Here is a 26,634-nt window from a genome sequence, read left to right as displayed (position 1 = left end):
ATTCTAACAAAAAAGAATTACTGTGCCTAGTTCTTTATTAAAGAAATCACTCTAGTGTGCCCTGAGTTTTGCTATTATTCATCAGCAGATGTCTGTAAGAGTGTACTAGTCAGGAAAAAAAATTACCATGTTTATATTACTAGGAATGTATGTGAAATGCCAATGGAAAGTTGTAGTCAAACTAAGCATTGCTGAAAAAATACCTGAAAGAAATTTGGTAGTTTCCGCCTTCTGAAGAAACTGAAAAAGGAAAAGCATAAATTAATGGAGAGGAAAAATCTCTTTTCTAGTTGTAATCATCTCAGGTATTGCAGGTAAATATGATTTATGCCTATAGTTTTATAACAGTCCCACTAAATTTTATTTAATTGTAGATTTAAAAAAAGAAGCCATTACTCTCAGTGTTATGCAACACTGGGAAATGCACACAGAACCATTTAAAAACCATTATCAGCTGCAGCTGGTCAAGTTACTCAAACACCTCCTCCATCAAACATGTAGTTTTTAGGATCCAGCAGAAAGGGACATATACATGCAGGTGCTATTGGACTTAAAGCAAATATTATTACAGTGAAAATTCTGGGGAAAAAATAATTAGGGAAAAACAGAACCAACCAAAAAACAAACCCAGAATAAAATCCTTAATGATCAAGACTGAACTGTCTCAGGTTTTTCACACATAACTGCATTACTGCCTGGGTAAACTTTTCCCATAAGTACACAGAGCCTTTTATACCAGGACCACAACTCATGGTAGTTAAAATTAATAGTTGTACCAAGCAATGTCACCTTAGCTAATTTTCCAGAGAAACTGCCATGAGATCACAGTATGAAATTATTCTTAACTCCTCTAGTTCAACTGAAATGAACTCAGTGGAAGACAAGATGCTGCATCACCTGTCAGAAAATTCTTCATTGAGCTACACCACAGTGGTTTACTGCTGCCTGTCCCAGATGAACAGGCTAACAGTTATATTTTTCCCTTTATAGTTAAAATCACAATATATAGAAAAATACTTTTATTTTAAAAAAACATATTTAATCCAGCTAACTATGAAGGCTATAAAATCTACTCCTTGGTTTGTAATTTGGAAGTTCAGTGACTCATGTCATACTGGCAACTTTTAACATGACAAGAAAACAAATCACATCTAGCTTGTGAAAACATTCAATCCACCAAAAGTGAGAAAGCTGACCCTTGGCTTGAATGTACACAGGATCCGCAGGATGTGGATGTAGATTGCACTGCACATCTTCTGCAGTGGAAATCAGCTACACTCACGGTGGAAACGTCAAGTTCATATTGTTTACAACCCAGTTTTCCACAGTCTCAGCTGGTTAGCCTCTTATAAGAGAAGAGGCATCTTTCAGCCTCTAGCACTGACTTTTGAGGGTGTCCATTTGACAAGAAGACACAAGGAAACAACACGTAATCAAACTCATTCTTTATTAATGATTTCAAGAGTCATCTTCTGAGTCACGATCCTCAATTTTTTGGAGCGGCTGCCTAATACCAATTACTAAGTCTATGGAGAGAAGCTCTGTAACACAATGAAGAACTGAAATGACTAACTGGTATTTGCAATACACTGACTCTAAGCCTTCATTGTTTACAGGCAGTGGTTGATTTTTCTGGAGTAAATTAATGGTTTCAAGATAGAATGTGGTAAAGCCCCCTCGTTCTCCTGTCCGGTACAAGGCCTTGGGAATACTTAGCAAAGCATCAGCAACCACGTAAGATACAGTGCTCACCTCTGACTGCTGACACTGTTTTGCATATTCCCGAATATAATAATGTAACAGGATTTCAAAGTAACCTCCTACTGGCAAAACTGATCCTGCTTCTATGAGGGTGTTGGAGTAATCCTGTCCAGTACCTGCACAACTCTCGCCCTGTTTAAATGGAACTATATGGCAACGTGTTTTCTCTGAACGTTCATCAACATGCAGGCACTCACAGGCACTGGCTGTATCAGTGTCGTGTGCCACCAACACAGCAGCGCTGTGGTTGTTTTCACTGTGGACCAGCAGATCACTTTTATCAGGGTCTAAAATTTTTCTCTCTCTTTCATCACTAAGTGCTTTCAGCTGACTTTCGGAAGCCTGGTCACTATTACAAGTATTTTCTATTGCCAGTTGTTTCTGAGTAGCTGAAGAAAGCCAAGCGCAACCATCTGAGGCTTCACTCTGGCTTTCACCTTCCCCTTTCCATTCCTCCCTCTGATCAACAGTTTTGAACAGCTGCAGCAGCATCGTGAAGGCCTCCTGCAGGGCAGCGGCGTGCTGCTCGGTAGCGCCATCCACCGGCCCGCAGAGGATCAGGCAGTGCGGCTGGAAGGCGCTCACGCTGCTGAGGCCCATGTGGACACATCTCCTGGAGCCGAGCAGCAGGGGCCGGCAAAACGTCACCACCGCGGCCTCGGTTATTGCTCTGTCCAGGTCATCACCGAGAGGTGTGCAGGGGGAGACACCGGTGATTTCACTGATAAGGGACATTTCTTCTGACGATAAGCACTCTACCACAGACACACCGTATAATTTGGCATAGTAGATAACTACTTCTTCTTGCTTCACGCTCGACAGTAACAGCTTCACGTTGTTGCTCTGCAGGTGTTTCATTAAGGCCTGTGTCCTCTCGGTGACCCACCGCAGGGAGGCCCGGTGCTGCCCCTCGGAGTGCACCACGAACTCCACGCCGGGCCCGGTCAGGGCGGGCCGCAGGGGCGCGGTGACCAGCAGGGCCCGCCGCTCCCCGTCCGCGGGGCAGTGCGCAGCGAAGTCCCTGCGGAGCACGATGCCGGGCAGGAGCCTGGAGCTGTCCAGGGGCAGGCCGGGCACGGCGGCGTGCAGCTCGGGGAAGCGCCGCCCGAGGAGGCGCAGCGCGGGCGGGCGGGCGGCGGCGGCGGGGGCGCAGCGGCGGCACATCTCCGCGCAGAGCCGGGCCAGGCGCCGCCGCTCGCCGGGGCCCGCCCGCCCGGCCAGGTACGCCTCCAGCAGCGGCTCCAGCGCCGGGGAGGGCGTCGGCCGCAGGTGCCGCCGCAGCCCCCGCGCCGCCGCCGGCTCCAGCACCCGCGGCTCGAAGTCCCGCAGCGCCCGCCGCAGCCCGGCGCCGCCCGCCGCCCGCAGCCCGCCCAGCACGGCCGCCAGCAGCACCGCGAAGCTCTTGGCGCCGTCCCCGGTGTCGGCGCGGAGGCCGCGGGCGCGGGCCACCATCACCCTGCGGGGACACGGGCGGCGTTAGGGAGCGGCCCCCGGCGCCCCCCGGCCCCCCCCGCCCCGCCGCGGTACCTGGCCGCGGGCGCCTCCGCTCTCAGCGCCTCCAGCAGCCGCCGCCCGTCCCGCGTCGGCACCGCCTCGCCCGTGGGCCGCAGCAGCAGCGCCCGCCCGCCCCGCGGCCCCAGCGCGCCCCGCACCGCGCCCGCCAGCGCCGCCGCCTCCTGACACAGGCGGGGCCGCTCCGGCCCGGCCGCCGCCAGCGCCGCCATCGCCCCTTCCCTTCCCTTCCGCCCGCCCGAACGCCGCGTCACGGCCGCGCCCAGGGGCGGGACTGCCCCGCGGGGAGCGGGAGGCGCGCCGGGGGCAATGAGGAGCGGGAGAGGAGCACAGAGCCCAGAGACGGGGAGGTGCGACACATCTTTATTGGAGGCGGCCCGTAACAGTTCAGATCCCTCACACAAAGCCGTGATCCCGGGTGTCGGACAGGGCGGGACACGCGGGACGAGAAGGCGAGCTCTGTGTCCTGAGGGCTGATGCTCCCGCTCAGCAGAGCGAAAGGGTGGGGTAGGGCATAAAGGAGAAAAAGCCCAGATAATGTCGCTCTGAAGTTACACCGTTCGAGCTATCGAGCTGTATTAGCACGAAGTAGTGCAGCTTTACTGTAAACAGCCCAGATCCTCCACTCTCGGCTCACCAGCCAGAAAGGAGGAATAGTATAATGTTTCAAGAGCTGATTTTTTCCCCCCAGAGTCTGATTAAGCAGGAACATCAGTTCTCAAACACAACAGCCCTGACAAAAGGTCTAATATTATATATGGCACAAATTTGACAAATCTTTACATGTCTCCGAACAGAATAGAAACCCATCAAGAAGGCACTGTTTACAATACTTGAATATCTGCTAAATTTTCAGTGATTTGCGGGTACTCTTGAAATAAAAATAATTAAAACTTAGGGATGTACAGAATTTTTGTTACACATTATTTACACAAACAATGGTAATAGCTGAAAATGACAGCTTTTAAGAAACACTGAATTACAATTGTGTTTCATAAACACAAGTCTAGGAAGAAAAAAAAATTGCCAAAGGCACAGAAGGGCAGCAAACAACAAACAAAAAAGAAGAAACCGCAACCATTACATTTTACAGGACAACCTTGCAAATAATTTGTGAGATTTCACAAGTGGGAGGAAGGACACGAAAACCGGGCTATGCATAAACCCTCATCAAGTACTATCAACTCTTTCAAAGGAATCAACACATGAAATTCAAGAAACATCATCTGCTGAAAATGATACTTGTTGCATTTCACATGGCGTATTTACTTTTTCTTAGCTTAGGTTATCTCTACCCAATTAGGCAACCTGTACCTAAAAGGCAAATATTAAAGGCATAGAGTGCATCTGAAAACAAACCAACCAACCCAGCAAAACCACATGGCAATAAATTCTGCAGACATTCCCTGTACAAGGAAAAAATCCCAAACAAAACAGGATTTGGAAATCAAATGTGAAATCAAGTGCTGTTATAAACTTTAAAAACTAGAAGGTCACAGCCCTCAAACATCCGCAAACTGTACAATCAATTTTTATATAGGTGCAGAGCTCAGTCTGAAGCAGGTAGTAGTCAAGATCTGCTATACATCATGGCTAAAGAGGACAGTGGTGATGCACTAAAGAAAAGGATCCATACATGTCTGACCAGCTGTACAGTAAAAATCAGGGAAGAAGTTGCTTTGTTCTATTCAAATGAGGGAACATATAAAACCCAGCAAAATAAGAACTACTAGGTTTTCACTGTACTTTTCAGAATTTATCTAATCATAAAGTCTCGCAGAAGTCTGCAGTTTTACTTTTCAAGAAGTTTCATCACATATGCTTTACCTTTCCAGATCATCACTAAACCCACTTTTTCAAGAGAATTAAACTCTAAAAAATAAGTTGAAAAGGAAAATAAGCATAAGGATTTTGTTTTGCTCTGTTTAAGTCTTTTACTCATCTTGAGCTGAGCATGAACTTCAGCTATAGAGTATCTTTTTAGTCTGACATTCTCCAACACAGGCTGCCAGCCAGCCAGCTGGCTGGGTCAAATCCAGTCACTACTACGTGGTCCACGTAAAAACGCATGCAGACTGTGTTATTCACTGCTCTTGAATAGAAGTGATTGAAAAAATCAGCATGAAAAGGCAGAAGGACATTTCTATTTACAAGGGAGATAAAAGCTTGTAACTATCAGTCAAGAGTTTCAGCACCACACATTTAGCAGAGTATTTTTTTAGGGGATTGAAGTTATTGCCCAAATCTCACTCATTGGATTATTCTCATGTTAAGAGTATGTTCAAAGGCTTGTAACGAATCTTAAGACAGCTGAAGCTTTGACATCTGAATGCAGTAATGATCAGCCAGATTCCAGGCTAAGAATGTTAAAGTGAATGCCGTAATACTCTGCTTTCTTAATGCCATTTCATATATGGATAACAACTTCAGCTTCCATTTGGAGACTGAAGCATTTGTAATTATTTTGTTTGTTTATGAAGAGACTTTCTATGTTCACAAATTTTGCCCCATCAGCTGTAGATTTGATAGAAGTCCAACCAGGTTTGGTCTTGCCCATGGCTACAAGATCTGGTTAACGTAACACGTTCCAGAAAAATTATTCAAGACCAAACTATGCTAATGTGAAGCTGTGTGAAATGTGCTGAAGTTCACTGCTTAACAATAAACTTTTGCACAGCTGAGGCCCAAGGAAGAAGAAAGGTAAAAGAGAAGGGGAGGTACGTGAAAGCGTCAGCCACGGAAATATATAAGCTGGACAGATAAACGAGTAAACAGTATTTTCACTCAATACTAGTGAGACTGATGCAGAACAGAAAGGCAGATCACCTGGAGAGTCAGGTAGGCTGCCCAAGGCAGAGGCATAACCTGGCCATGGCAAAAAGCCAAACATGACTTTCAAACTGTTCCACTGCCGAGGATGGATTTGATTTCTGAGAGGATCCTCTGAAAACAAACTTGGCTGTCCTTCACATTGTGCCACTCATCCTCCTGTTGTCTCACCTGGGGTACTGCAAATACCTTTTCATTTCTACAGCCCCTTTTTGCCTTGGTATGCTTGACTGGCACAGGAAATTCACCAGATAAACACCAGCACTACATTTTTTGCTGGAATTTTACAAATTCTATACATGCATATAATATTTCTTCAAATAAAAAAATGTTAGAAACCCTGGTTTTGCTTGAATTTGTATGGCTACAGTATACTAAGAAGGTGCATCCATGTATTCTGGTAGGTAGTATATACTTGCAATAAAGAGGGATTTCACAAACACTTGGATTTTCCTCTTATTTGAGATATGGTGTTAGCCATCACACAATTTCTGAGCTTGCCCTGTGTAAACACAATTTTCATTTGCAAGTCTACTCATGACAGTGTCAGAATCCTATTCTACATTGCCTTTTGGACATTCAGCTGAAGCCTACACAGGAAGCACACCTCTTCACATTTTGTTTCAAAAATAACCATGAGTCCTGGCATCAGCAGTCTGTCTGCTTACTGTGACATGGCCATACACAAATGTAAATCCAAAACTGTAGGTTTTTCAAGACTTACAAACATACCAGAAATCCTTGACATTTGCAATTCATCAGAGAGAGTAGACAAAACAGTACCTCCCTGGCTGTTGTGCTGTTAAAGATGTGCTCTGTACAGGAGATGTAGGAATGTTTTTATGATGAATCTGAAGTTTTAAAACTATAAAACAGCTGGCTTACAAGCCTATAGTAATTCAGGATAAAAACCTCATACTTCCAAAACAAATCAAGGACATTATGTTGCAGATTTACCAAAGACTTCAGCTTTTTACTTGCCATTTCCTAACACTCACAATTTTTTGTATAATAATGTATTTGTTTGACCTTAAACAAAAGTTTACTTCCAAACACCCCATGCCTTTTACAAAAGCTGTTGGCTACTTCAAAAGTTTTTCTTTGTTACAAAAATGGTAAGTTTACATGTAATGAAGTATGCCTGTTTATCATTCTACAGGAATCACATCCTACCTACAGGGTCTGACCTCAATGTTTAACTTGATCTATTCTGTGCTGAAGATTCATCAATATGACGCAATAGAAACACAAGGCTGATGTCGTATGACTGTGAGACAGAGGCACACACCAGGAGCAAGAGTGTACTGGCACTTACACAATTCTTACTGCAACTGGGTAGACAGAAGTATGATTCTGAACCATGAACGCTGAGGCAAAGTTCTGTAAATTGTTGCTACACAGTTCTTTTACATAATATTGCATCATTTAAAGTCCAGCTTAAAATATGGTCCCCAGTAACATTCCAGTTCAAGAAGGCCCTTGTACACATTCCAGTTTAAGAAGGCCCTTGTTCACACTTCTTATTTGAACAAGAAATTAATGATAAGCTGTAGCAGAACCATGAGTGCAATGAAGACATAGTGCTTAAACTGCAAGGATTGGTAGTCCCAGGGTGATGAATTAGAAGTGACTCTATTTCGTAGCGCCACAATCTCCCTGTAAGATAGAAAGCAACATCCTGTAAATTACAGACTAGACAATTTGACATTTTCTACTATATTAGGGTTTCCTACAGAAGGCAGTTTTAAAGGAAAATTATGAAATATCAATGAGTAATCAATATCTACAAAGAGTAAAGATACATACCAGCCTCTACGGGGGAAGAAAAACAAATCCATGAGATTATTATTCTGTAAAGCATTTTAATTAGTACTACCTCTTAATGTCTTCCTGTGTGTCCTTTATAGACTCAATGGCACTCTGCAGTTCACCAAGGTCTGCCCCTTTTTTCCTTATTCTTGTACTATGCTTCGTAAGTTGTGCTAGAAGGATACAAAAGCCAGATGTAATTGACTGAAGTGACTGCTTTCATAAAAGGAACAAAGTACAAATGACAAATTAAACCTGTAGTAAAAATGAGGAGAAATTTTTCTAACTAGCTTCTATTAAAAACTTTATTTCAGAGTCACTATATCACAGGACAGCAACTTAAGTGCTTGAAATATCTTTTAAACACTCATCATATTGTTTAGCTTCTGCAAACATTATCAACAACAAAAATCTACCCCCTAGTCACATACTAATCTGCAAATTAAAACAATTAACTTTTTAAGAAAGAAAACAGTTTATGAACACCATTATTTTTCCCTAGATATTAAATATGTGCAGCACTTAAGCCTACCTACACTGCACTAAAAAGACAGGAAAGTTTGCAATTAAAAACATGAGCCATTCTACTCCTTTTGTTTTCCAGAATGTGCTTCACATTGGATAGAACTAAACCATAACAAAATCATTGAGATAAGAAGAGTACGCGTGACACCGAACTCTTCAGTTGTCGAACAAATTTGTTATTTCTTTTCGTACCTTCACTCCCAGAGGAATCCTGGTTATCAGGCTCTGGGGATGAGAAACCACACTCTCCTTTCTTCTTACTGGATGGCTTTCGTTTGATTTTTGGAACAGTAACCTAAAATTGATAAATTTATGTGTTATTTCCAGAGAACAAGAACTGTAGCAGAGCAGCACAAGCCAACAATGACAGTTAAAAGAACAATATCTAAGAGAAGTCCAAGATAAAATTTTTGCTGTATTAGCAGTCTGAATTCTGTGCATCTTCCCATTTAAAGGAAAATACCCATTAAACTGCTGAGCTGAAGTTTGCATATTTTATATTCCTTTCCAACTGAGAAATTTCTACAGCTTAGGATGCAGCACAAGTGAAAGACTTTGTATGGATTGTGTAAACAACATTTTTGTGATCTTTCTACACATAATATGTAATAAATACAAGTTCCTGGATCTTGGATGTGCTGTCAGAACTAGAACATACCATTGGTGTCCGATGTCGAACTTTTGTCTGGATTGCGCCATCTTTTTCAAACTGGATCATATCATTCAAAGGGTCCCATGGTCTGGTACTAGACAAAGTAAATAGTATTAACACTACAGCAATTCAAGTAATAAAAATTTCCTTGCTCAGAAACTCAGTATGAAGAGGCTAAAACTCTCTCTATATAGAAATCAGATATGGCATCATGACCTTATCTGCTACCTATGGTCTACACTTAACCTGAGGGGCCAGAGCTAAAAAATGAACTTCATGTCCAGATCAAATCCTCAGCCAGCTGATAGGAGTACAAACTATTACACTAACCAACAATATCATTATGATTTTTTTTTTTGCCAACCATATGTATTTGCAAACATGGAAAGATTTCCTGCTTCAGATACAGTTATTATTTTAAAACTACAGGGAAATTAGGGGAATTTAAAATATTTAGACTGCTTTTTGTTGAGTTTTCTTTTTTCCTCTTAAGAGATGCCTATGAAAGAGAGTTTAAGAATCAGTTACCTCAAAACTGCTTTCATCCTGAAGTGGCTAATGGTAATCAAGACTGGTTTCATGAGACGCTAATGAGCTATGCACAGTTTTCTTGTTCTGATTTTTTAAGAGTGCTTTTCCAATTAGTCCGATACAGAATTAAAAAAAAAAAACCCACAACAGCAAAAGACATAGCTCACTGGAGAACAACAAGCAGCCAAAGGAAAATACTGACGCCACCACTGATTACAGACTTTTCAGGACAGAAACTGCAAGTGAGCTGCAGGAAGGATGTTCTGACGCACGGCTTTAGTGAGAGTAGATTAAGCATGGATTTCCCCTCGTGCCCTTCTGTAGGCCTTTTAAAGAGCTCTAGCTGTTTCAGTCGTTGTGAACGCAGACCTGCACTTACATCTTAGCTTAACCTGACTTGAATTAAATGTCATCTGAGGTAACTGGGTTAAGAACTAGCATTGCTTTCTTCTCTATTTGTAATCCAGATGCCTAAATCCATAATCCAGATACCTTAACAAATACTCCAGCTCACTGAACACATCTTTCACAGTAAGCGCAGAAGACTGTCTCTACATGGACCAGGTGGTGAGCCAGCATTATATGCGTGAAAGGAGAGAGAGGCTTCTTCCAGGGAATGCTGTCAGTGCAGATTGCCTTCTGGCACATCGCAAAATTTCTGTGGCACATCCTTGAACCACAAGGCCTCAAGGACATCGGGAATAACGCAGATTAACAAGATATGTCTTTAGGCTGCAGGGGATAGACCAATGGATTCAAGTACAATTCTCTTCCTAATGGTTTTGCAAAAGGTTCAAGAGTATGGGCAGTGCGTTCACCTGGACTGTTCACAACTCTTCCAACAGGAAGAGGCATCAACAGCATAAAGAATTCAAACCAAGAGAGGGTGCTTTGCTGACCAGAAAGTCTAGTTGGGGAACTTCCCTGCTGCACAACTTTTTCAGTGGTGAAAGTCTGCACAAACTTAATAAAAAATCAATGAAATTCATGGAAAATGAATTTACTTAGAGTTGGTAAATACACAGATTCCTTGTTTGGTTACAGGAAACCTCCAAGTTGCAAATTTGGTGGAGACATGTAGAGCACTCAGCATTCTTGTACTCTTTTCTTCCCTGTACATACACGAAGGCCATGACCTCAATATCACCATTCTTGTACAGAAAGGTAAAGGCCTCCCAGATTTAGCCATGGGAATATGCTTCCAGCATGCATGGATTCAAAGTTACTTAATTTTGTGTGCATCATCTTTGGCTGTTTTACTTTTACAATCCCCACAATACAGAAGCATGCTGGGTACTGGAAAAAAAAATGAGCAGAACATGGGTGGTCTGTGAAAAACATCAGCTCAGCTTCAAGTCGACTTTTGCAATATTGGTGATGACACAGAATGCATCCTTCCAGCAGTAAGGGAGAAAGCTACTTCTCCAGCTTCTGACCCAGAGCATCACACAAAGAGATTCACAGACACTCATGTGCAGGATACATTTGACAGCCGGGCATAGCCACCTGGTCCCAGCATTAAGTATTGCTGCAAAACTGTTATTCTCAAAGTTATTCTAATAGATAACAGATTAAATGGCTCAATCCAACTATGCACAGGCTTCTCTGATTTTCAGACACTAGATTTTCTGATTTCCAGCTGATATGCCCATATGTATCATATTTTCCAGTTTAGGAAAATCTGTGTAGACATTCTGGTCAGTCTAGGGGGAAAAAAGGGAGGACAGTGCACCCCAAACAATCTAGAACATAGCACACGGCTATGTGGTTATACATAAATAAGCTATATGTATCAGTTCTTTTGCTGCTGAAACCACAGGAAGAACCTCAGCAACATTACCAAGCACTCCAGGACTCACTCAGCGTATTTGTAGTGCCATTCTCCTGTGACTGAATCCTGATCAAACAGCTTGCATGTCCACTCTTCATCCTTAAGTTTCCTCTCTTTGGCACTCCTTCTCTGAGCTTCTTCCAGAATATATTTCTCCTGAGTAGCTTCTGTTTGGTCTTTATTATTTATTGCTTTTGTCACTTGTTGCCAAAGTCTGACAAATGAACAACATACAGAGTCACGATCTGGTTGACAGAAATAATTACAAAATTTCCTCAATTACAGTCTAAGTAAATGGACCACTCTCCAAAGAGAATATTACCACTTTAATAGAAATGTTTTATCTACATTTCTATCAAGATTTCCTTAATATAAATAATGATCTTATATTTAACAGTGTTACTTTATTTATAATCAAAGGCTAGTATCATCAAGCATGGGAAAGTAATGATAATTTACTTCTAACTTGGAGAAGATTATGAGTTTTATTTTGGCAAAATAAATACATGGTTCTAAAGTGAACTTACTTCTCTGACTCAAAGTCATCTTGCTCTTCAAACTTCACAGTGTATCTATGTAATCTACGCTGCTTCATATCAGATGTTGGGTTCCAGAATGTCTCTGAAACACCTGTCTTCTTGTCACTAATAATAACTTCACTGTCCTGTAAAAGATATGATTGGTATCTTAATTGTAATTATCTCAAAGAGTGCCAAGATAACAAAAAAGCAAGGAATAAGCCCCTTTTTTGGTAATAAGAATTTATTTTCTTTAGAATGCATGAAGTTGAGAAAAATTAGATATGCTAACTTTAAAATTCAATTTCTGTCCTCTGTGCTAGGTTCTAGCTTGAAACAGAGATGCACTGGAATCATTTCCAATGGTAATGAATGATGCCCTGTCACCTCACCTGAACTGAAATAACCTTAAATATTTCATGTTGGTGCCATAAAAATTCTTCATAGCACTAATGCATATACCAAAATATCTCATAGGATTCATTGTGAAGCAACATTTCATTTTCTTCATAAACTACTTAAACATGCACTTTTCCACCTTTTAAGAACTGCAAATAGAACAATGTTGATTCTATACTTTCTTGAATACTTTCTGCATAAGCAGTATTTTTTAATCATGAGTCTTTTCTATATTTAAGTGCTATTTTAGCTGTCTCAACCGTCAGCAGAATAAAAGAGCATCACTCACTCACTTACCCAGTGACCCTCTAAAACAGCCAGAACTTCTTTTCCAAGCTTGATTCTCCCTGATATTTGGTTAACACTGTCATTGTTACCCAAAAAAGGCTGCAAAACAAAAATAAATGTTTTCATGTTTATTTTAATAACATTGTATTTTTGTATATATGTTTAGTCTTAAGGAAAAATGTGAATTTATGAAATTGCTGTAAACACACCCCTGATATCTTTAATACTGTATCTTCTACCTATTAATCTTAAAGAAGTCTAAAACCAGAATAAGTTCTGGTTGTTCTTCCCTTCTTCTTAAAAGATTTTCTGAGTAAAAGTATTGTCTAACATATGTGGAAGGAAAACAGAAAATAATGCAGAAAACAGTGACACAACATCCCAAAGGACACAGTCATTTGCTACACTAATTTCATGGCTTTGCCAAGGACCATTTGTTACTAAAGATTATCTTTTGTAGAAACAACAATGATTGCCAGGGATTTTGTTTGGCCTTTTGACAGGCTGCAAATGTATCCTGTGGACTGACAAGGCAAATTGTCAGTTAACACAGCCTCCCAACTTTAATGTTTCCTCTATAACTTCTACTGAATACAGTTTCCCTCTCCATGTGCACACTTCTTGAAAACTGTTTTTTCAGCTTTAAATCAGTTTCCACTTCAAGGATGGCAAATGCATTTTTCAGAAGCCATCTAGAAGTAATTCAGAAACCTTTGTTTAGCTTATGTGAGTGCACATTATGTTCATTCTCTGTTTTGTGCCCACTCACAGCATTCACTAACCTTGAGTTTGAATTCGATTGTTGCGCTGTACCCAGTTTTCTCACAGGTGATGTTGACTACTCCACCAAGTTCTAAGGTCATTGTTCCATAAAGAATTCCTGCAAGAGAGAAAAAAAACCCCACCAAAATAAAAACCTCCAGCTGAAACAAATATTTTTAACTGAACAAAACAACCCCCCTAAGTTACTTGGGTACGATTCCTAGAGTAAACATACTTGTGCCAGAGGAAAAACTACTTTCAGATGAGCTTTCCTGTGTGATTCTGTGTATTCTGAAAGAGAATCCTGGAGTATATGGGTAGACAATATGAGTAAGTTACAGCTTAAAAATGAGTAATTCTGCAATCTATTTTGTGCTCTTACTGACCTTTCAGAAAACTTTACAAGGCAGTGACCCATTTCTGATAGTGAAACTAAGGACAAATGTTCATGATTTACAATCAAATCACACTGTGGTTTAGATACTATGTTGTCTTTCATGTTTACTAGAAGAAAAAGCTCAAAGCTGCTCTAAAAAAAGGTAACTCAAACAGTAAATTTATGTTATGTAATGACAGATAACTATATATATATTCTCTTACTATTTCTTACTAGTTATGAAAAAAAAAAATCTTTTCCTGTGTCAAAAATTAAAACATGGCTTGAACAACAGAGGTATTTTTCTCCTGATAAAATATGTGGAAGCCTAGAGCCACCAACATTTCCAATGTTCAGAACACTCTCTCCTCCAGATGACAGGCTTGAATCCAACACAGCATATTATTTAGAATAACAAACTATTTAGAATAAGAAACTTCTTTTCTCATAACTTTGCCATCTTGAGAATGAAAAAAACCACTACCTTTACAATGGGCATATGGCATTGTCATAACATAATCTTCTCCCCTATTTAGAAATGTTAGCCGTCCTTCTCCGTCTAGTATGGCAGATAATGAATTCCCTGAAATTCAAAGAAAGAGTGTCACATTTCTCACCCTGCAAGACAGTAGTCAACATTCCCTAATAACTAAGCAATACAATTAAGATCATCAGTATATTTAACACAGAACCTGTCCTGTCTAGTGAAACCACTATAAACAGTGTCTACAATTAGAAATTAAAACACTCCAAAAATAGAAATTAAAATTCTGAAGACCAGTAGCAAAAACTTCCTAAGGAAAGGAAAATACAACAACGAAAATATTTACCCTTCTAACAGCCTTCTTTCATCCACAAAACACAGCTCATGTGCACCAATTTTGCATCCCTCAACACACATACATCCAAAAAAACCCCATTATTTACCATAAAATTTTGATTTGGCCAGAATGCTACCACTAAGGCAAAAACCATCCTTGCGGTTGCTAACATAGAAGGCAGATATTGGAGGATGATGTGACACCTGTTGGAAAAAAACACGTATTTGAGAAAAACAAAAACAACCAATATAACAAATATAGTATAAACTTGGAGCTAGTAATGACAATGCAAAATTCAGGGCACATGTATTAGAATGCAGTTAATGTATGTAAAGTTTGACTAAAATCTTTAGAAATAAAGATCAAGCAATCACCTACTGAATTTCAAGAATTAAGAAAATAAGCACCTGAATCATTCCAGGTGGAACAGAAATATTGGAAACACTTTCCTCCCTCTCTCTGTTTAGGAAGGCACACTTAAAAGAGACATCTGTAAGAAAACTATGCTCACCAGGAGAGGTTTTAGCATACTATTTGTACACTTCAATGCATTTTCTGAAACTACCATAGCATTTAACTAACACAAATATACAATACATTTATTTTTCTTAAAAAAGTATTTTTCAGTTATCCCATCTACCTGTTCTGCAATATAAAAAGTCTTGCTGTTTGTCCTTGGATGAATCCACATGCAGCGGAAAAACTCTCCAAGTATAGGATTGTACGGCTTTTTTAGTCCCTAAAAAGAAATTGAATAGAGAGTAACCATACTGTGGATGTACACAAGTCATACAACATTTTATCAGTCTATCACTGAAGATAAGACACACAGGAAAAAAACTATCATAATATATATGCTTAAGTACATGTTATTTGATTCATCATTTGAATATTATGCTCTATTAGGCTGCTCTTCATTCTAAGGAAATTATCATACACTCAGTAAATCACTAAACTATTCTATATGTGAGGACACACAGAATATAAGGTTGTTTTGGTTTTTTTTTTTTTTTTTTTTTTTCAAAATTATTACAGAGCTTTTGTCTGAAGTTAGGCAGTAAGTACTTTCTGTCAATACTATTTCCCAACAACATGACTATGAAGAGTATTTAGTCCAAAGCTAAATGAAGTGGTGTAAACCTTAGTCCTCCAATTTCAGACTGTTGTCACTGAAGAATGGTAAATATAGAACTGGCTCAACTTTATAAAAAAACATTTAGTTCAACTTCTACTCCAAGGGACAAACACAACTGAATATAGGCTATTTCCATTATGGCTAGAGACCAAAAATTGTCATGATGTGTTTCTGTAAGCAATGAAAACTTTTTTTTTAATGTATTAAAATATAAATTTAAAAGGAAAAACTAACTCCAGCATATCCCTAAGTCCTCAAACTAGACACGATGATTAAAGACAAAATAACATGTGAAAGTATACCTTTGGCTTTTTGTAGAATCCTGACAAATACCACTTCACTACTTTTTTCATGCGGTTGTAAGCATTCTCTTCAAGAGCAGCTCTGTGAAACAAAACACACAGATCAAGTATCAGTATTGCATCATTTATGCTTCTATCAGTTGTTGTGACATATCTGAAATCTATGAGCTGACTAAAATAGGTCTGTGATTTGCACAACTGTAACACGTTCAGCCTGATCCCACCAAATTTAAAGTTTTCAAATAATTGTCTGAAAACTGAAGTCAAACAAAAAATGCCAGAAATGGTATTTCCATATTTGAGTCTGTTCTTTGTAACATTAAATTCTGTCCCACCCCCACTCAAGTTCTTCCATTTATAGGTTACTACTTTAGTATTTTTTGACTACCAGCCTACTTACATGCAGAGCTCTGAGCTGAATAATATTTCAATTGACAGTCTTTCATTTATTAGCTACATTTGAGTAGGCAACTATAAATCTGGACAGAACTTAACACTGTATTGAAAAAATTAACTAGTATTGGTTTCTCATTTTAAATATACTTCTTGGAGAAAAAAAATTAAACTCATTTTCAGAAGTCTTTCAACCAGTGTTCAGAAGCTAAGCCAGAAATGCCTGCAACATGACTACTATGAAATTATAAGGGGGGCCAGACTTCAGGATGTACCATATGAGCTCTCAAGGCAGTTAGCTTTCAGAAAATGACAATATCTGACACTATTACCCTATTTTAATTTAAGAAATGGTAAGAATGAAAACCAGAGACAGGATTGACTTACTCAGACAGAAAGTCTGCATGGTAGTAGTAATCAGACAGCTTGTCCAAGAAAGAGCGAGGTTCCAAAATAAACGTAGGCAGTACAACCTTGGACAAATCCATTCCTGGCCGGACTTGTTTCAACAGTGTCCAGATCAAACTTTTGTTTTCTTCTGACACTTCTTCTGTCTGAGCAGCCTCACCTGCCTAGGATGAGCCAAAAAACTGCTTACAGAAAGAAGAAGGCAAGCAATCCTCCAGGAGACAGGTCAACACATTCTAAGACTGCAGTGAGAATGGGAAATGGATACTTAAAATAAACCACTCTGAGATGCTGAAGCAACTATGGAAGTTAGATGAAATTTCTATAAACGTGCTTATGATACATCTTTAATGAAGTATGATAGATAAACTATTCAGCATTTAAAACTACATTGGTCTTCATCATCTCTAGGCTGGAAAAATTTGAGGTCGAATGCTGTTCAGAAATCTGTCCTTAGTCCTTTCCTAGGCATCACCTGCATTACTCTCTTCTCAAATGCAGGACTTATACACCAAAGGGCTGCTCATTCTACAAGCTTTCCCAACCATAAAAGCTGATGTATCTATGCTTTTGGATCAGTCAGCAGCATCACTGGTTCTCCTTAAAAAAAAATACATGACTTAGGGGTAACTGAGCAAAACCAGCAGCCACACTCCATGCTTCTTTCTGTTCAGGAAAAGGGGAGATATTATCCCACATAGTTTCTGAAATCAAGAGCAGTGGTTGTAGGAAAAGCAAGGAAAGTCATCCCTTTTTCTAGAACACTTCCAAGATGCATACTTAAAAATTTGTCACTTAAAACTCCTCAGCTTTTCCTAAAATACTGCTTTGTCTAGACATGGTACTAGAAAGCTTTAAAGCATAAGATTCAAGTCCCATGAGTATAAAAAAAACATAGTCATTTCTCTTAAGGAGAAAGTGGAGATTTGTGAAAAGACTAATTTTGATTTTTATTACCAAGATTTTTGGTTTATAAATCCCTGTCATATTTGCCTGTGTATGCAAATAAATCAAATAACCTGCAGAAGTGGAATAGCAGCTCTAGGGAATTATTAGAATGCAAGGTGACATCAGAAGCACAGCAAGCCTTCCACTAAATTCTGCAGACTACAACTGCCTAACTTCTCTTGCAGGAGGAAAAAAAAGAAGTGTCAGGTGGTATGCAAACCTTTATCTCAAAGATTTTTACTTAAAGAAAAAACAGGGCTAAGTTACCCAAAAAAATCCCCAAAGAGAAGTTAACAACACAAGAACAAGTAGTCATGACGAACTTCTGCTGCAGGTGTCTGAGCAATGTGCCAGGTAATTTCATTATTGCTGTTAAAGTCTCATACATCGGCACAAGAGTGGTAAAGCAGAGGAGAATACAAGGGAACAGAATTTTTTCTATACATTATTGCTGAAAATATGAAAGCTAATCCTGAAAGTCAGCTTTCAAGTGTAGTCTGACCCTTAAAATATCAGCTTACTATTTGGAGAAGCTGCTTGCTCAGTACATCAACAGCACTTTTACCTCCCCAAGTTCTTCATGACTCTGTTCTAAGTAAGTAGTTTCCTTGATATCAATTGGTTCTGGATCGATATAAGAATCATCCTGTCGCTCTGACGTGTCACTATCACTTTCTTCACTTTTCCCCAATCCATCATTATCAGATTCCTCGTGGTCATGGTCATTTTCCTTATCAGACTTGTCAGAGTATGTATCTTGATCTTTGAAGTTATGCCTTTCCATTTCACTGTCATTTAACCTGTTAGAAACAAAGACTAAATGAATCTTCAACTTTACACAATCATTCCATTGTATCCAAACCAGGATCCTAATAAAATACACACTAAAATTGCCAGTATCAAGCCTGAGGTGGCAGCAGTGTCAAACTAGCCTTGCTGGAAACATATGGATGTATACTCTTCTCACTGAACTGTATCAAATGATACTGATGAGCCTGGGACATCAACCACCTCTCTAGGAAGCCTGTTCCAGTGTCTGACCATATGCTTGGTAAAAAATGCTCCCTAATGTCCAGTCTAAACCTCTTCTGACGATACTTTAAACCATTCCCATGCTTCCATACCATGGAGAAGAGTTCAACACCTCCCTTTCCAGTTCCCCTCCTCAAAAAGCTGTAAGAGAGCTCCAAGTTTGCATCTCGGCCTCCTTTTCCCAAAACTAGACAAACTGAAAGTTCTTAGTCCCTCCTCACAGGCCCTGCCTTCCGGCTCTTTAACAAAATTTGTTGCTCCTCCCCAGAACATAGTCAAGAACCTTCACAACCTTTCTAAATTTCAAGGCCCAGAACTGCACACATCCCTCAAGGTGAGGCCACACAAATGTTGAATGTAGCGGCATAATCACCTCTCTTGACCAGCTGGTTAATGTCTGTTTGATGCCCCCCAGGACGGTGTTTGCCCCCTTGGCTGCCAGGGCTCACTGCTGATCCCTGTTGATCCCGTGGCCCCTTGTCCGGCCCGGCGCCGCCTCCCGCCCAGCGGCCACTGGGGCCACCGTGAGGGGAAGGCAGGGCTGCCACAGGCCCTCCTCTGCCCAGTTATTCCTGTGCCCAGCATTACCCTGCCCGATGAGCACAACAGCCACTGGGACTCCTTTAGTTCCATGCCACTGATGATTGCCCCACTCTCCAATCCATGCAGATCCCTCTGCAAGGCCTCTCATCCCCTGAGAGAGGCAGCAGCACCTCCCTGCTTGGTATTGTCAACAAACTTGCTAATAGTGTATTCAACTGCTACATCCAGATCACTGATTAAAATACTGAAGAGAACAGGCCCATGACTGAGCCCTGAGAGACATTGCTGGTGTCACCAGCCAGATGGAGCCCCATTCACCACACTCCTTGGAGTCCTGCCACTCACACAGTTCTTCAACCAGCACATTGTGACCCTGCTCATCTCACAGCCGAGTAATGTATCCAAAAGATCCTGTGAGGAACAGTATCAAAAGCCTTACTAAAATCCAGAAAAACTACATCCACAGCCCTACCTTCATCCGGTAGGCAACTGATCTGATCTTATGAAGGATATCATATTAGCTAAACATGACTTTCCCTATGCTGACTGTGCCTGGTGATTCTCTGTTCTTTACATGTCTTTCAACAGAACACAGTATGATCTTCTCCATAATCTTTCCATATACTGAGGTTAGACTCACAGGTCTATAGGTTCCTGGGTCTTCCCTCAGGCCCTTCTTGTAAATCTGAACACTGCTGGCCTAGTTTCCAGTCAGTGGGGACCTCCTCAGACTCCCCAGACCCTTGGTAGACCATTGAGAAGTATCCTGTCGTAACATCCACTAGCTCCTCCACTACTCTGTGATGAATCACATCAGACCACATGGACCTACAAACATTCAGCTGATAGAACTGGTCTCTTACAATTTCAGTGTCCACAAATGGGGAGTCACTGATCCTGCACTCAGGGGCCTGCAAGTCAAGGAGCTCAGGCAGCCCAGTCTACTAGTAGCACTAATGACTGAGGCAAAAAAAATTAAAGCAGTGAATATGCCTGCTTTTTCTTCATCCCTGTTTTTCAGGTGACCATCTTCAACAAGTTTTTCCAGGGTTTTCCTTGGATCTTCTCTTGCTTTTAACCTATTCTCCCTCAGCTGAAACTATAATTGCTTTCACCTTTCTTCTCCCTCTTCTGCCACCCAATTAAAGCTAGACCTGCCAGTTTTGTTCCTTAGATAGTTAAGCACACTGAACACCCTTAGAATATGCTGTATCAAAAGATGAACTTAATTAAAGCATCAGTCTTAATTAGACTTAAGAGCTGTAGATAATTGCTGTGATTGTAATCTTGGCCAGCAGTTGATATTAAACTACTATTCTGGAGTAGTAGTTCAGATCTCCAGCTGAATTATACACAGCAGTCATATTGTTTCTATGAGAGAAAAGAAGGCACAAAACTGCAGCTGAGCCAAGCTTGGTCATCTGGATAGGGCCTTTAATTGTTGCAGGGGGCAAGCATTTGCCCTTTTTGTGCTTTTCTCAGACCACCTATGCTTTGCATTTTAAAAGAATTGCATTTCTCCCAGTCCAGGTCTCTCTCTGGGAGAGCACACTCATAACAGCACTACAGAATTCCTGGCAACCCAAATGGACAGCTAAATCTTCACAAAGTATATTGAATTGGTGGAAAATTACTGAGGTGGATGCCTGAGGGAAAGCCTGTGCTGGAGCAGGCTCCTGGCAGGGACCTGCAGACCTTTTAGGAGAGGAGCCAATGCTGGAGCAGTGTCCCTGTGGGAGACCCATGCTGCAGCAGGCTGTGCCTGAAGAAATGCCCCCCGTGGAAAAGGGACCCATGTGGCAGCAGTTCGTGGAGAACTGTTGCCCGTGGGATGGACTCACATTGGAGAAGTTCAGAGAATTCTCTCCTGTGGGAGGAACCCCATGGTGGACTCCTCTCCCTGAGGAGCAGCTGGAAACCCCACTCCCTGTCTCTGAGCCTCTGGGGAAGGAGGGAGGGGTACCACAGAGGTGTTTTTTAAGGTCTTATTTTACTTCTGATTATTCAGCTCTCATTTTGTTAGTAATAAATTCAATTAATATCTCTAACTTAACCATGTTTTGCCCATGATGCTATTACTGAATGACTTCTTCTGGTCCTTATCTCGACTCATGAACCCTTGGTTAAATTCTGTCTCCTCATCCAGCTGCACAGGGTACTGAGAGAGAGGCTTTGGTGGGTGCCTGTCAATCCACTACAATCAAACCACTGCAAACATTCATTCACTACACTTAATAATTTATTTCCACAAAAGTTTATGCTCACAAAAACCTGGCTGAAAGTATTTATTGAAATAATCAGGGAGTAACTCAAGAGCTCTTGGACATTAGATATCAGGTAACAGAAGACAGTTTTAGCTTCTATGCATAAGGTGACTGAATTATTATTCATCCATCTGATAATTCATGCTGAAACCATTTAAATACAAGATTATTCATTTCTTTAACTAAAGAAGAGCAACTTAAATTCATATCTACCACCTTTTGTCATATGTACTAAGCTTCTGATTTTCTGCTGAAGCTAACAAGAGACACCAACTGAAAATTTTATTTTTTTCTATTTGAAACAGTTTAACTGAGTACTTAAACGTACTGATGTGATACTCTAGGTTCCTTGGGCCAAACTTTCCCCTGGATCCACTTTGCTTAAAAAAAGTTTTTTTTCATTTTATGTGCAGGGCATAAAACATACTGCAAATAAGGGATATAAAGAGAACTCAGGAGCGAAACAAACTGCAGCCTTAGTCTCCCTGTGGTGAAATTATCACTACAAGGTTCTGTGGAAAAGCAATCAAGAGTAATTAATTCACTTACGGTAAGTTTTCTCCACTGTGCAAGTTGTTAGCACGAAGCAGACCATAGAAAGAGACGTGACTACTGTCGGCTGAGGAGTTCATATCATGTTCTTTACCTTCCCTAATCATTGTACGTTTAAGCAGACTTGAACATTTCAGTGCCAGCTCCAAAGCATCCATCCAACACCTGCCTAAAGACAATTTTAGTATTAGACCAAAAATTAAGGATTTAACAGAACTATACCACTTTTTCCTAACTGGGAAAATTAGTCCTTTGCTTGCACTGCCTTCGAAGACACACTTCAGAGTTGTTCCATGTTACATGCACTGGATTTTACAGCCTGGTGGGGACATAAAAACAACTCACAACCACCCAGCTTCAGTACAAGGGATGCTTCAGGGCAGGATAAGCAAGGTAAATCATGATTTTGTTAGAGCATATTCCAGCATTTCTTCCTTAATGCAAGTCTGGTTCCACCCAGGCCATGACTCTGGAATGCCCCAAAGTTGCCTGCAGCCCTGCTCTAGTTCTGAAGACTAAGTAATTGCATCATTTGGCAAAATTTGCCCAAGTAATATGATAATAGTGTGGAAAAAGAGCTATAATGATAGTTTATAAATAAGATTTCGAAAGATAAAAAGCAGATATTCTAATTTTCTTTGGCAAAAAGTAACCAAACAAATTTGTGTATTCTTTCCCCTTCTTCTTTTCCATGTATCTAATCTGATTCTCAATACAGAAGGCAGAGCGAGTCCTATTTTTAAAGTCTGCAGGGGTATGTTTAATTAACCAGTAGATGAGAAGCACCTGCTAAAAAGAGCTACACAACAGTCAATTTTTTTTCATATTGTAACTTTAGAAGGTAGTTGCACTGATCACCACCTTCCCAGTGAAGAGTGTTTACAAAACTACATTTTGAAGGAATTTTTACTACTAGAACTCTGTGCCACTTGTGCACTTAACACAGAAATGCTTTGATAAGAATACATCCATATTAGCACTTTACAAAGGCACTTGAAATTTACTCATACATTAACATAGCTAAATCACAGATAACCCTTTCCCCCTCCTCTACCCAGCCAATAAAAGACAACTGCAAGGATTTCAATACCTTTTCTTTCAGGTCAATATTCTCCTTTAATAACCATGAAAAAGTACTAGTACCAATATAACTGAAGGCTCTAAATTAAAGGAGAACCTTAACAACAATTAAACTGCAATCAAAGATCTGTAACAGACATAAGACAAATGAAACTATCTTTGTCATAATTAACTGTTGTCACTGCTGAAAATCAATTAAGTATGTATTTACCATCTGATTCTGAAGCAGCTCGGATGATCAAGTAACTGCTGGGCAATGGCAGAGTTATAGCACCAACTGCTTCACCTTTAGGACCCTTGAAATACACAAAACAAGAAACAGCGTCACATTTTAATTCAAGTTTTACAGTTTATCATTCAAAGTAGTAAGAAGCTGACATAGTGCAGGGCTATTTACTGTCACCCAGCAATATCTAATGAAGACATGAATGGAAAGATGGACAGCCCTCTTTCACTGGATTTCTTCTTCAAAGACTTCATTCTAAATATAGGACCCAATTCAAGCCCACTTTTCAAAAGAATGGTCTTTGGGATTCAAAAAAAATTTAGTTTGGTTGGGGGTTTTTGGTTTTGGTTTGGGTGCAGTATTTTGGTTGTGGGTTTGGTTTTTTTTTGCGGGGGGTAATAGTTTTTGGTGTATAAATCAGACTTGGCCAAAGTTTTATTTTCACCATGATGTTCTTCACACTTCCCATTTAAAAAAAATAAATTCAAAAGACTTTTCCATCTCTGTCAACCTTCTTTTTGGAATAAAATGGTAAATAACCATTTTAAAGTCCCTTCCAAAAAAGTTTATCTATGGTAGCTTTAAGACAATTGATAGGCAAAGAGGGCTGTATTAAACATACTCGAAGCTATTGCTGAAAGCTGGGTTAAGCCTGCCTAACTGATGAGTTAACATATTTCAATCTTTACTGATTTCCCCCAGAGAAATCTAATGGAAAGCCAATATAAGGCTTAGAAGAGGGAACTGGAAAGCCAGCAGAAGTTCTGAGCAAAAGCAGGTAACGGCAGGTACTTTTAGAAGCAAGCAAATGAAACAGCCAGAACATTTCTGAGGGGAAGAAGCAGGTAAAGGAGTAGTCTTGGTGGCACTTAAATACCAACACAGACAAGCTGGTGCTGGTGTAAATGATGTTCAGAAACTCCTGAGGAGTCAGTATAGAGCAAGAACAATTGGGTGCTAGAAACAAGATTCCAAACCTCAGTCTTCCTTGGAGAGATTGGAAAGGTATGCTGACAAAGTCTTTGGTGAAACAGCAACACTGGGATTAGGAGTTAGTGGGTACCAAGAAGGACAACCCCAATGCATGACTGCTCCTCACCCCAAGGGTGGAAGGCAGGGAAGAAGGCCAGTGTCACCTAAGGAGGGGAGGGCACCATGGCACCACACCAGGAAGGGATGGGAGAGGTGCTGGGGTGCTGTCAGCAAGCACTGTGCCAAGGCCTCAGCCACCAGAAGCCCTTGAAACTCTTGGGTCGCTGGACACTGGGGCAGACTAAGGGCAGACTTCTGTTCATGAGATTTGCCCTTTGGGTTTATACTGCGGGCACTTTAGGGTATGCTCCTTACTCTGTACCAAAGAACTACAATTTAGAGGTGAAGTGGGGTTTTGGTGTCTGGTTTTGCTTTTTTTTCAATGCAAGGAAGTTACACTCCCTAAGTGTTTTAAAAACATGTTGATTAAAACCAAGTGAGCAATTTTTAGCAGATTTAAGTAAGTTGACCTATTTTATATAACTGCTCATGGATCTTGATTTCTTCTAAACGGTCACTGTTCCAATAGCACTGGATACTTTTCTTTGGTATCACCCACTATGGTTTCAAAACCTATTTCCAGTAGTTAGTGATCTGTACAAGAGGCACATTAATTTCTGTTTGCTGGGGGACTTTATTTGGATTGTCTCTGTTTCTGATGGAATTATGCTACTATTCCAAGCCAATGACCAAGTTAAAAATTCTGTTAGATTAAAAAATGTTGAAGTTTACTTCTTACAGAATATTCGTACCAATAAAACTCAAATACCGTGAACAAAGACAACAGTGAAAATTGATACGCAGTCACCCCTGACTAAATTTACTCAGGAAAATTTATTTGCATTAACTTTTCTAATTATTAATTTCAGAAAGCTGAAATGGCATCAGGACCAGGCACACAAGGAAGATGAACAAGGTACAGTGCATCAGCTACCTCAGAGTGCAGGAGGAACATCAAAGACCACAGCAACAGGCTTAAGGGAGCACGTGAAGTGACTGGCCACAAACTACTGCAGAAGAGAATTTGCAGTCTGCCAGAAGGACACATCATGGGTAGGTGTGTCCAAGTGAGAAAATCTCCTGCAGTACTTATACCTCTATACATGTTTTTTGCAATGCTACCTTTCTGCAGTAATTGCAAACAAGGCTCACTTTGCCTTGGACTTGAGGCTCTTTCTGGTAAATCTATTCCAGATCAGTCAATTGCTATTACACTTATGCAAGTTTAATAATAAATCTGTAATTAGGACATTGTGATTGACTATGTAAACAAGGCAGAAAAGGGTTTCAACTTAAGGGCCTTTCACCTAATGGAATCCAGTAATTCTCAACTGCAAACAGCCATACCAAAATTAACAAACGCCACTCCAGCTCTCAGCACATTGAGAATGGACAATATCAACTTGTTCAGGTTCAAAATTTGACCTACCTTAAAAAAAGTAAAAATCTGGTAGGGCATGTCCTCTAAAGTCTAAATATCTAGCTTAAAAAACAAACAAATCCATTTCTCACTGCCAAGCAATAAAGAAATATAAGATTGATTTGTGATCTTCTGCAGACAGGCCATCACTTTGCAATGTATGTATATGTATCATAAATAAAGCACATTAACACCAAATGCTATAGCTTTGGAAAAGGATATGGAGTTTGCATTCTGCAATTGTGAGATCGCCAATAATTACTGAAAAGTTTGCCTAAGCAACATAAAATAAAATTATTCAAAAGAAACTACCAGTGGTTTGATCTTAGTTTGGCAAATTTAGATAACACTGATAATGATCACAACCCAGAATGACCACAAGCATCCAGAATTATACTGACTGACTTCCCTAAGAAAAAGATGACAAATTTAACACAGCATATTCTACAGACATGACATTGATCTATCTCAATTTAAGATTTAGAAGAGCTAATTGTGAGACTAAGATGTATGTTTTAGAGGGTATAATTAATTATAACAAGGGTCCTAATATTGTACAGTAATTTCATCTAAAGCAAGACATTATTTCAGAAGGAAAACATGTTCACTTGTGCTGTGCTTCCACATCCCCTCTCCACATGTAAACACAAAACAAAAACTACAATAGTTTATCAGATTATAAACA

At 40.2% G+C, this 26,634-nt stretch overlaps 2 protein-coding genes across 7 annotated transcripts in view; both read right to left on the bottom strand.

Moving 5' to 3' along the window:
- Positions 1–1,111: 1,111 nt before the first annotated feature.
- Positions 1,112–3,485, bottom strand: BBS10 (Bardet-Biedl syndrome 10; the record flags this gene model as incomplete). The annotated part of the gene is made up of 2 exons (XM_083860612.1): positions 1,112–3,217; positions 3,289–3,485. 2 exons carry the CDS (start codon positions 3,483–3,485, stop codon positions 1,459–1,461), a joined length of 1,956 nt encoding a protein of 651 aa, XP_083716738.1. The 3' UTR covers positions 1,112–1,458.
- Positions 3,486–3,614: 129 nt separating this feature from the next.
- Positions 3,615–26,634, bottom strand: part of OSBPL8 (oxysterol binding protein like 8) — a 396,216-nt gene continuing 373,196 nt past the window's right edge. For all 6 annotated transcript variants that reach the window (XM_083859008.1, XM_083859006.1, XM_083859010.1 and 3 more), the window contains 16 exons: positions 23,483–23,567; positions 22,189–22,360; positions 18,366–18,600; positions 16,832–17,016; positions 16,052–16,133; positions 15,255–15,353; positions 14,721–14,817; positions 14,278–14,376; positions 13,438–13,535; positions 12,665–12,754; positions 11,978–12,114; positions 11,479–11,664; positions 9,095–9,182; positions 8,629–8,731; positions 7,979–8,084; positions 3,615–7,758 (listed from right to left, as the gene is read on the bottom strand). In XM_083859008.1, the coding sequence (XP_083715134.1) occupies positions 7,623–7,758; positions 7,979–8,084; positions 8,629–8,731; positions 9,095–9,182; positions 11,479–11,664; positions 11,978–12,114; positions 12,665–12,754; positions 13,438–13,535; positions 14,278–14,376; positions 14,721–14,817; positions 15,255–15,353; positions 16,052–16,133; positions 16,832–17,016; positions 18,366–18,600; positions 22,189–22,360; positions 23,483–23,567 (1,998 nt within the window). In that variant the 3' untranslated portion in view covers positions 3,615–7,622. The remainder of the gene's footprint in view (positions 7,759–7,978; positions 8,085–8,628; positions 8,732–9,094; positions 9,183–11,478; positions 11,665–11,977; positions 12,115–12,664; positions 12,755–13,437; positions 13,536–14,277; positions 14,377–14,720; positions 14,818–15,254; positions 15,354–16,051; positions 16,134–16,831; positions 17,017–18,365; positions 18,601–22,188; positions 22,361–23,482; positions 23,568–26,634) is intronic.

Source organism: Zosterops lateralis, assembly GCF_965231275.1.
Source record: "Zosterops lateralis genome assembly, chromosome: 4".
Classification (NCBI taxonomy): Eukaryota; Metazoa; Chordata; class Aves; order Passeriformes; family Zosteropidae; genus Zosterops; species Zosterops lateralis.
Note: the sequence above shows the minus strand (reverse complement) of the source record. Positions and strands in the feature narration are given on the sequence as shown.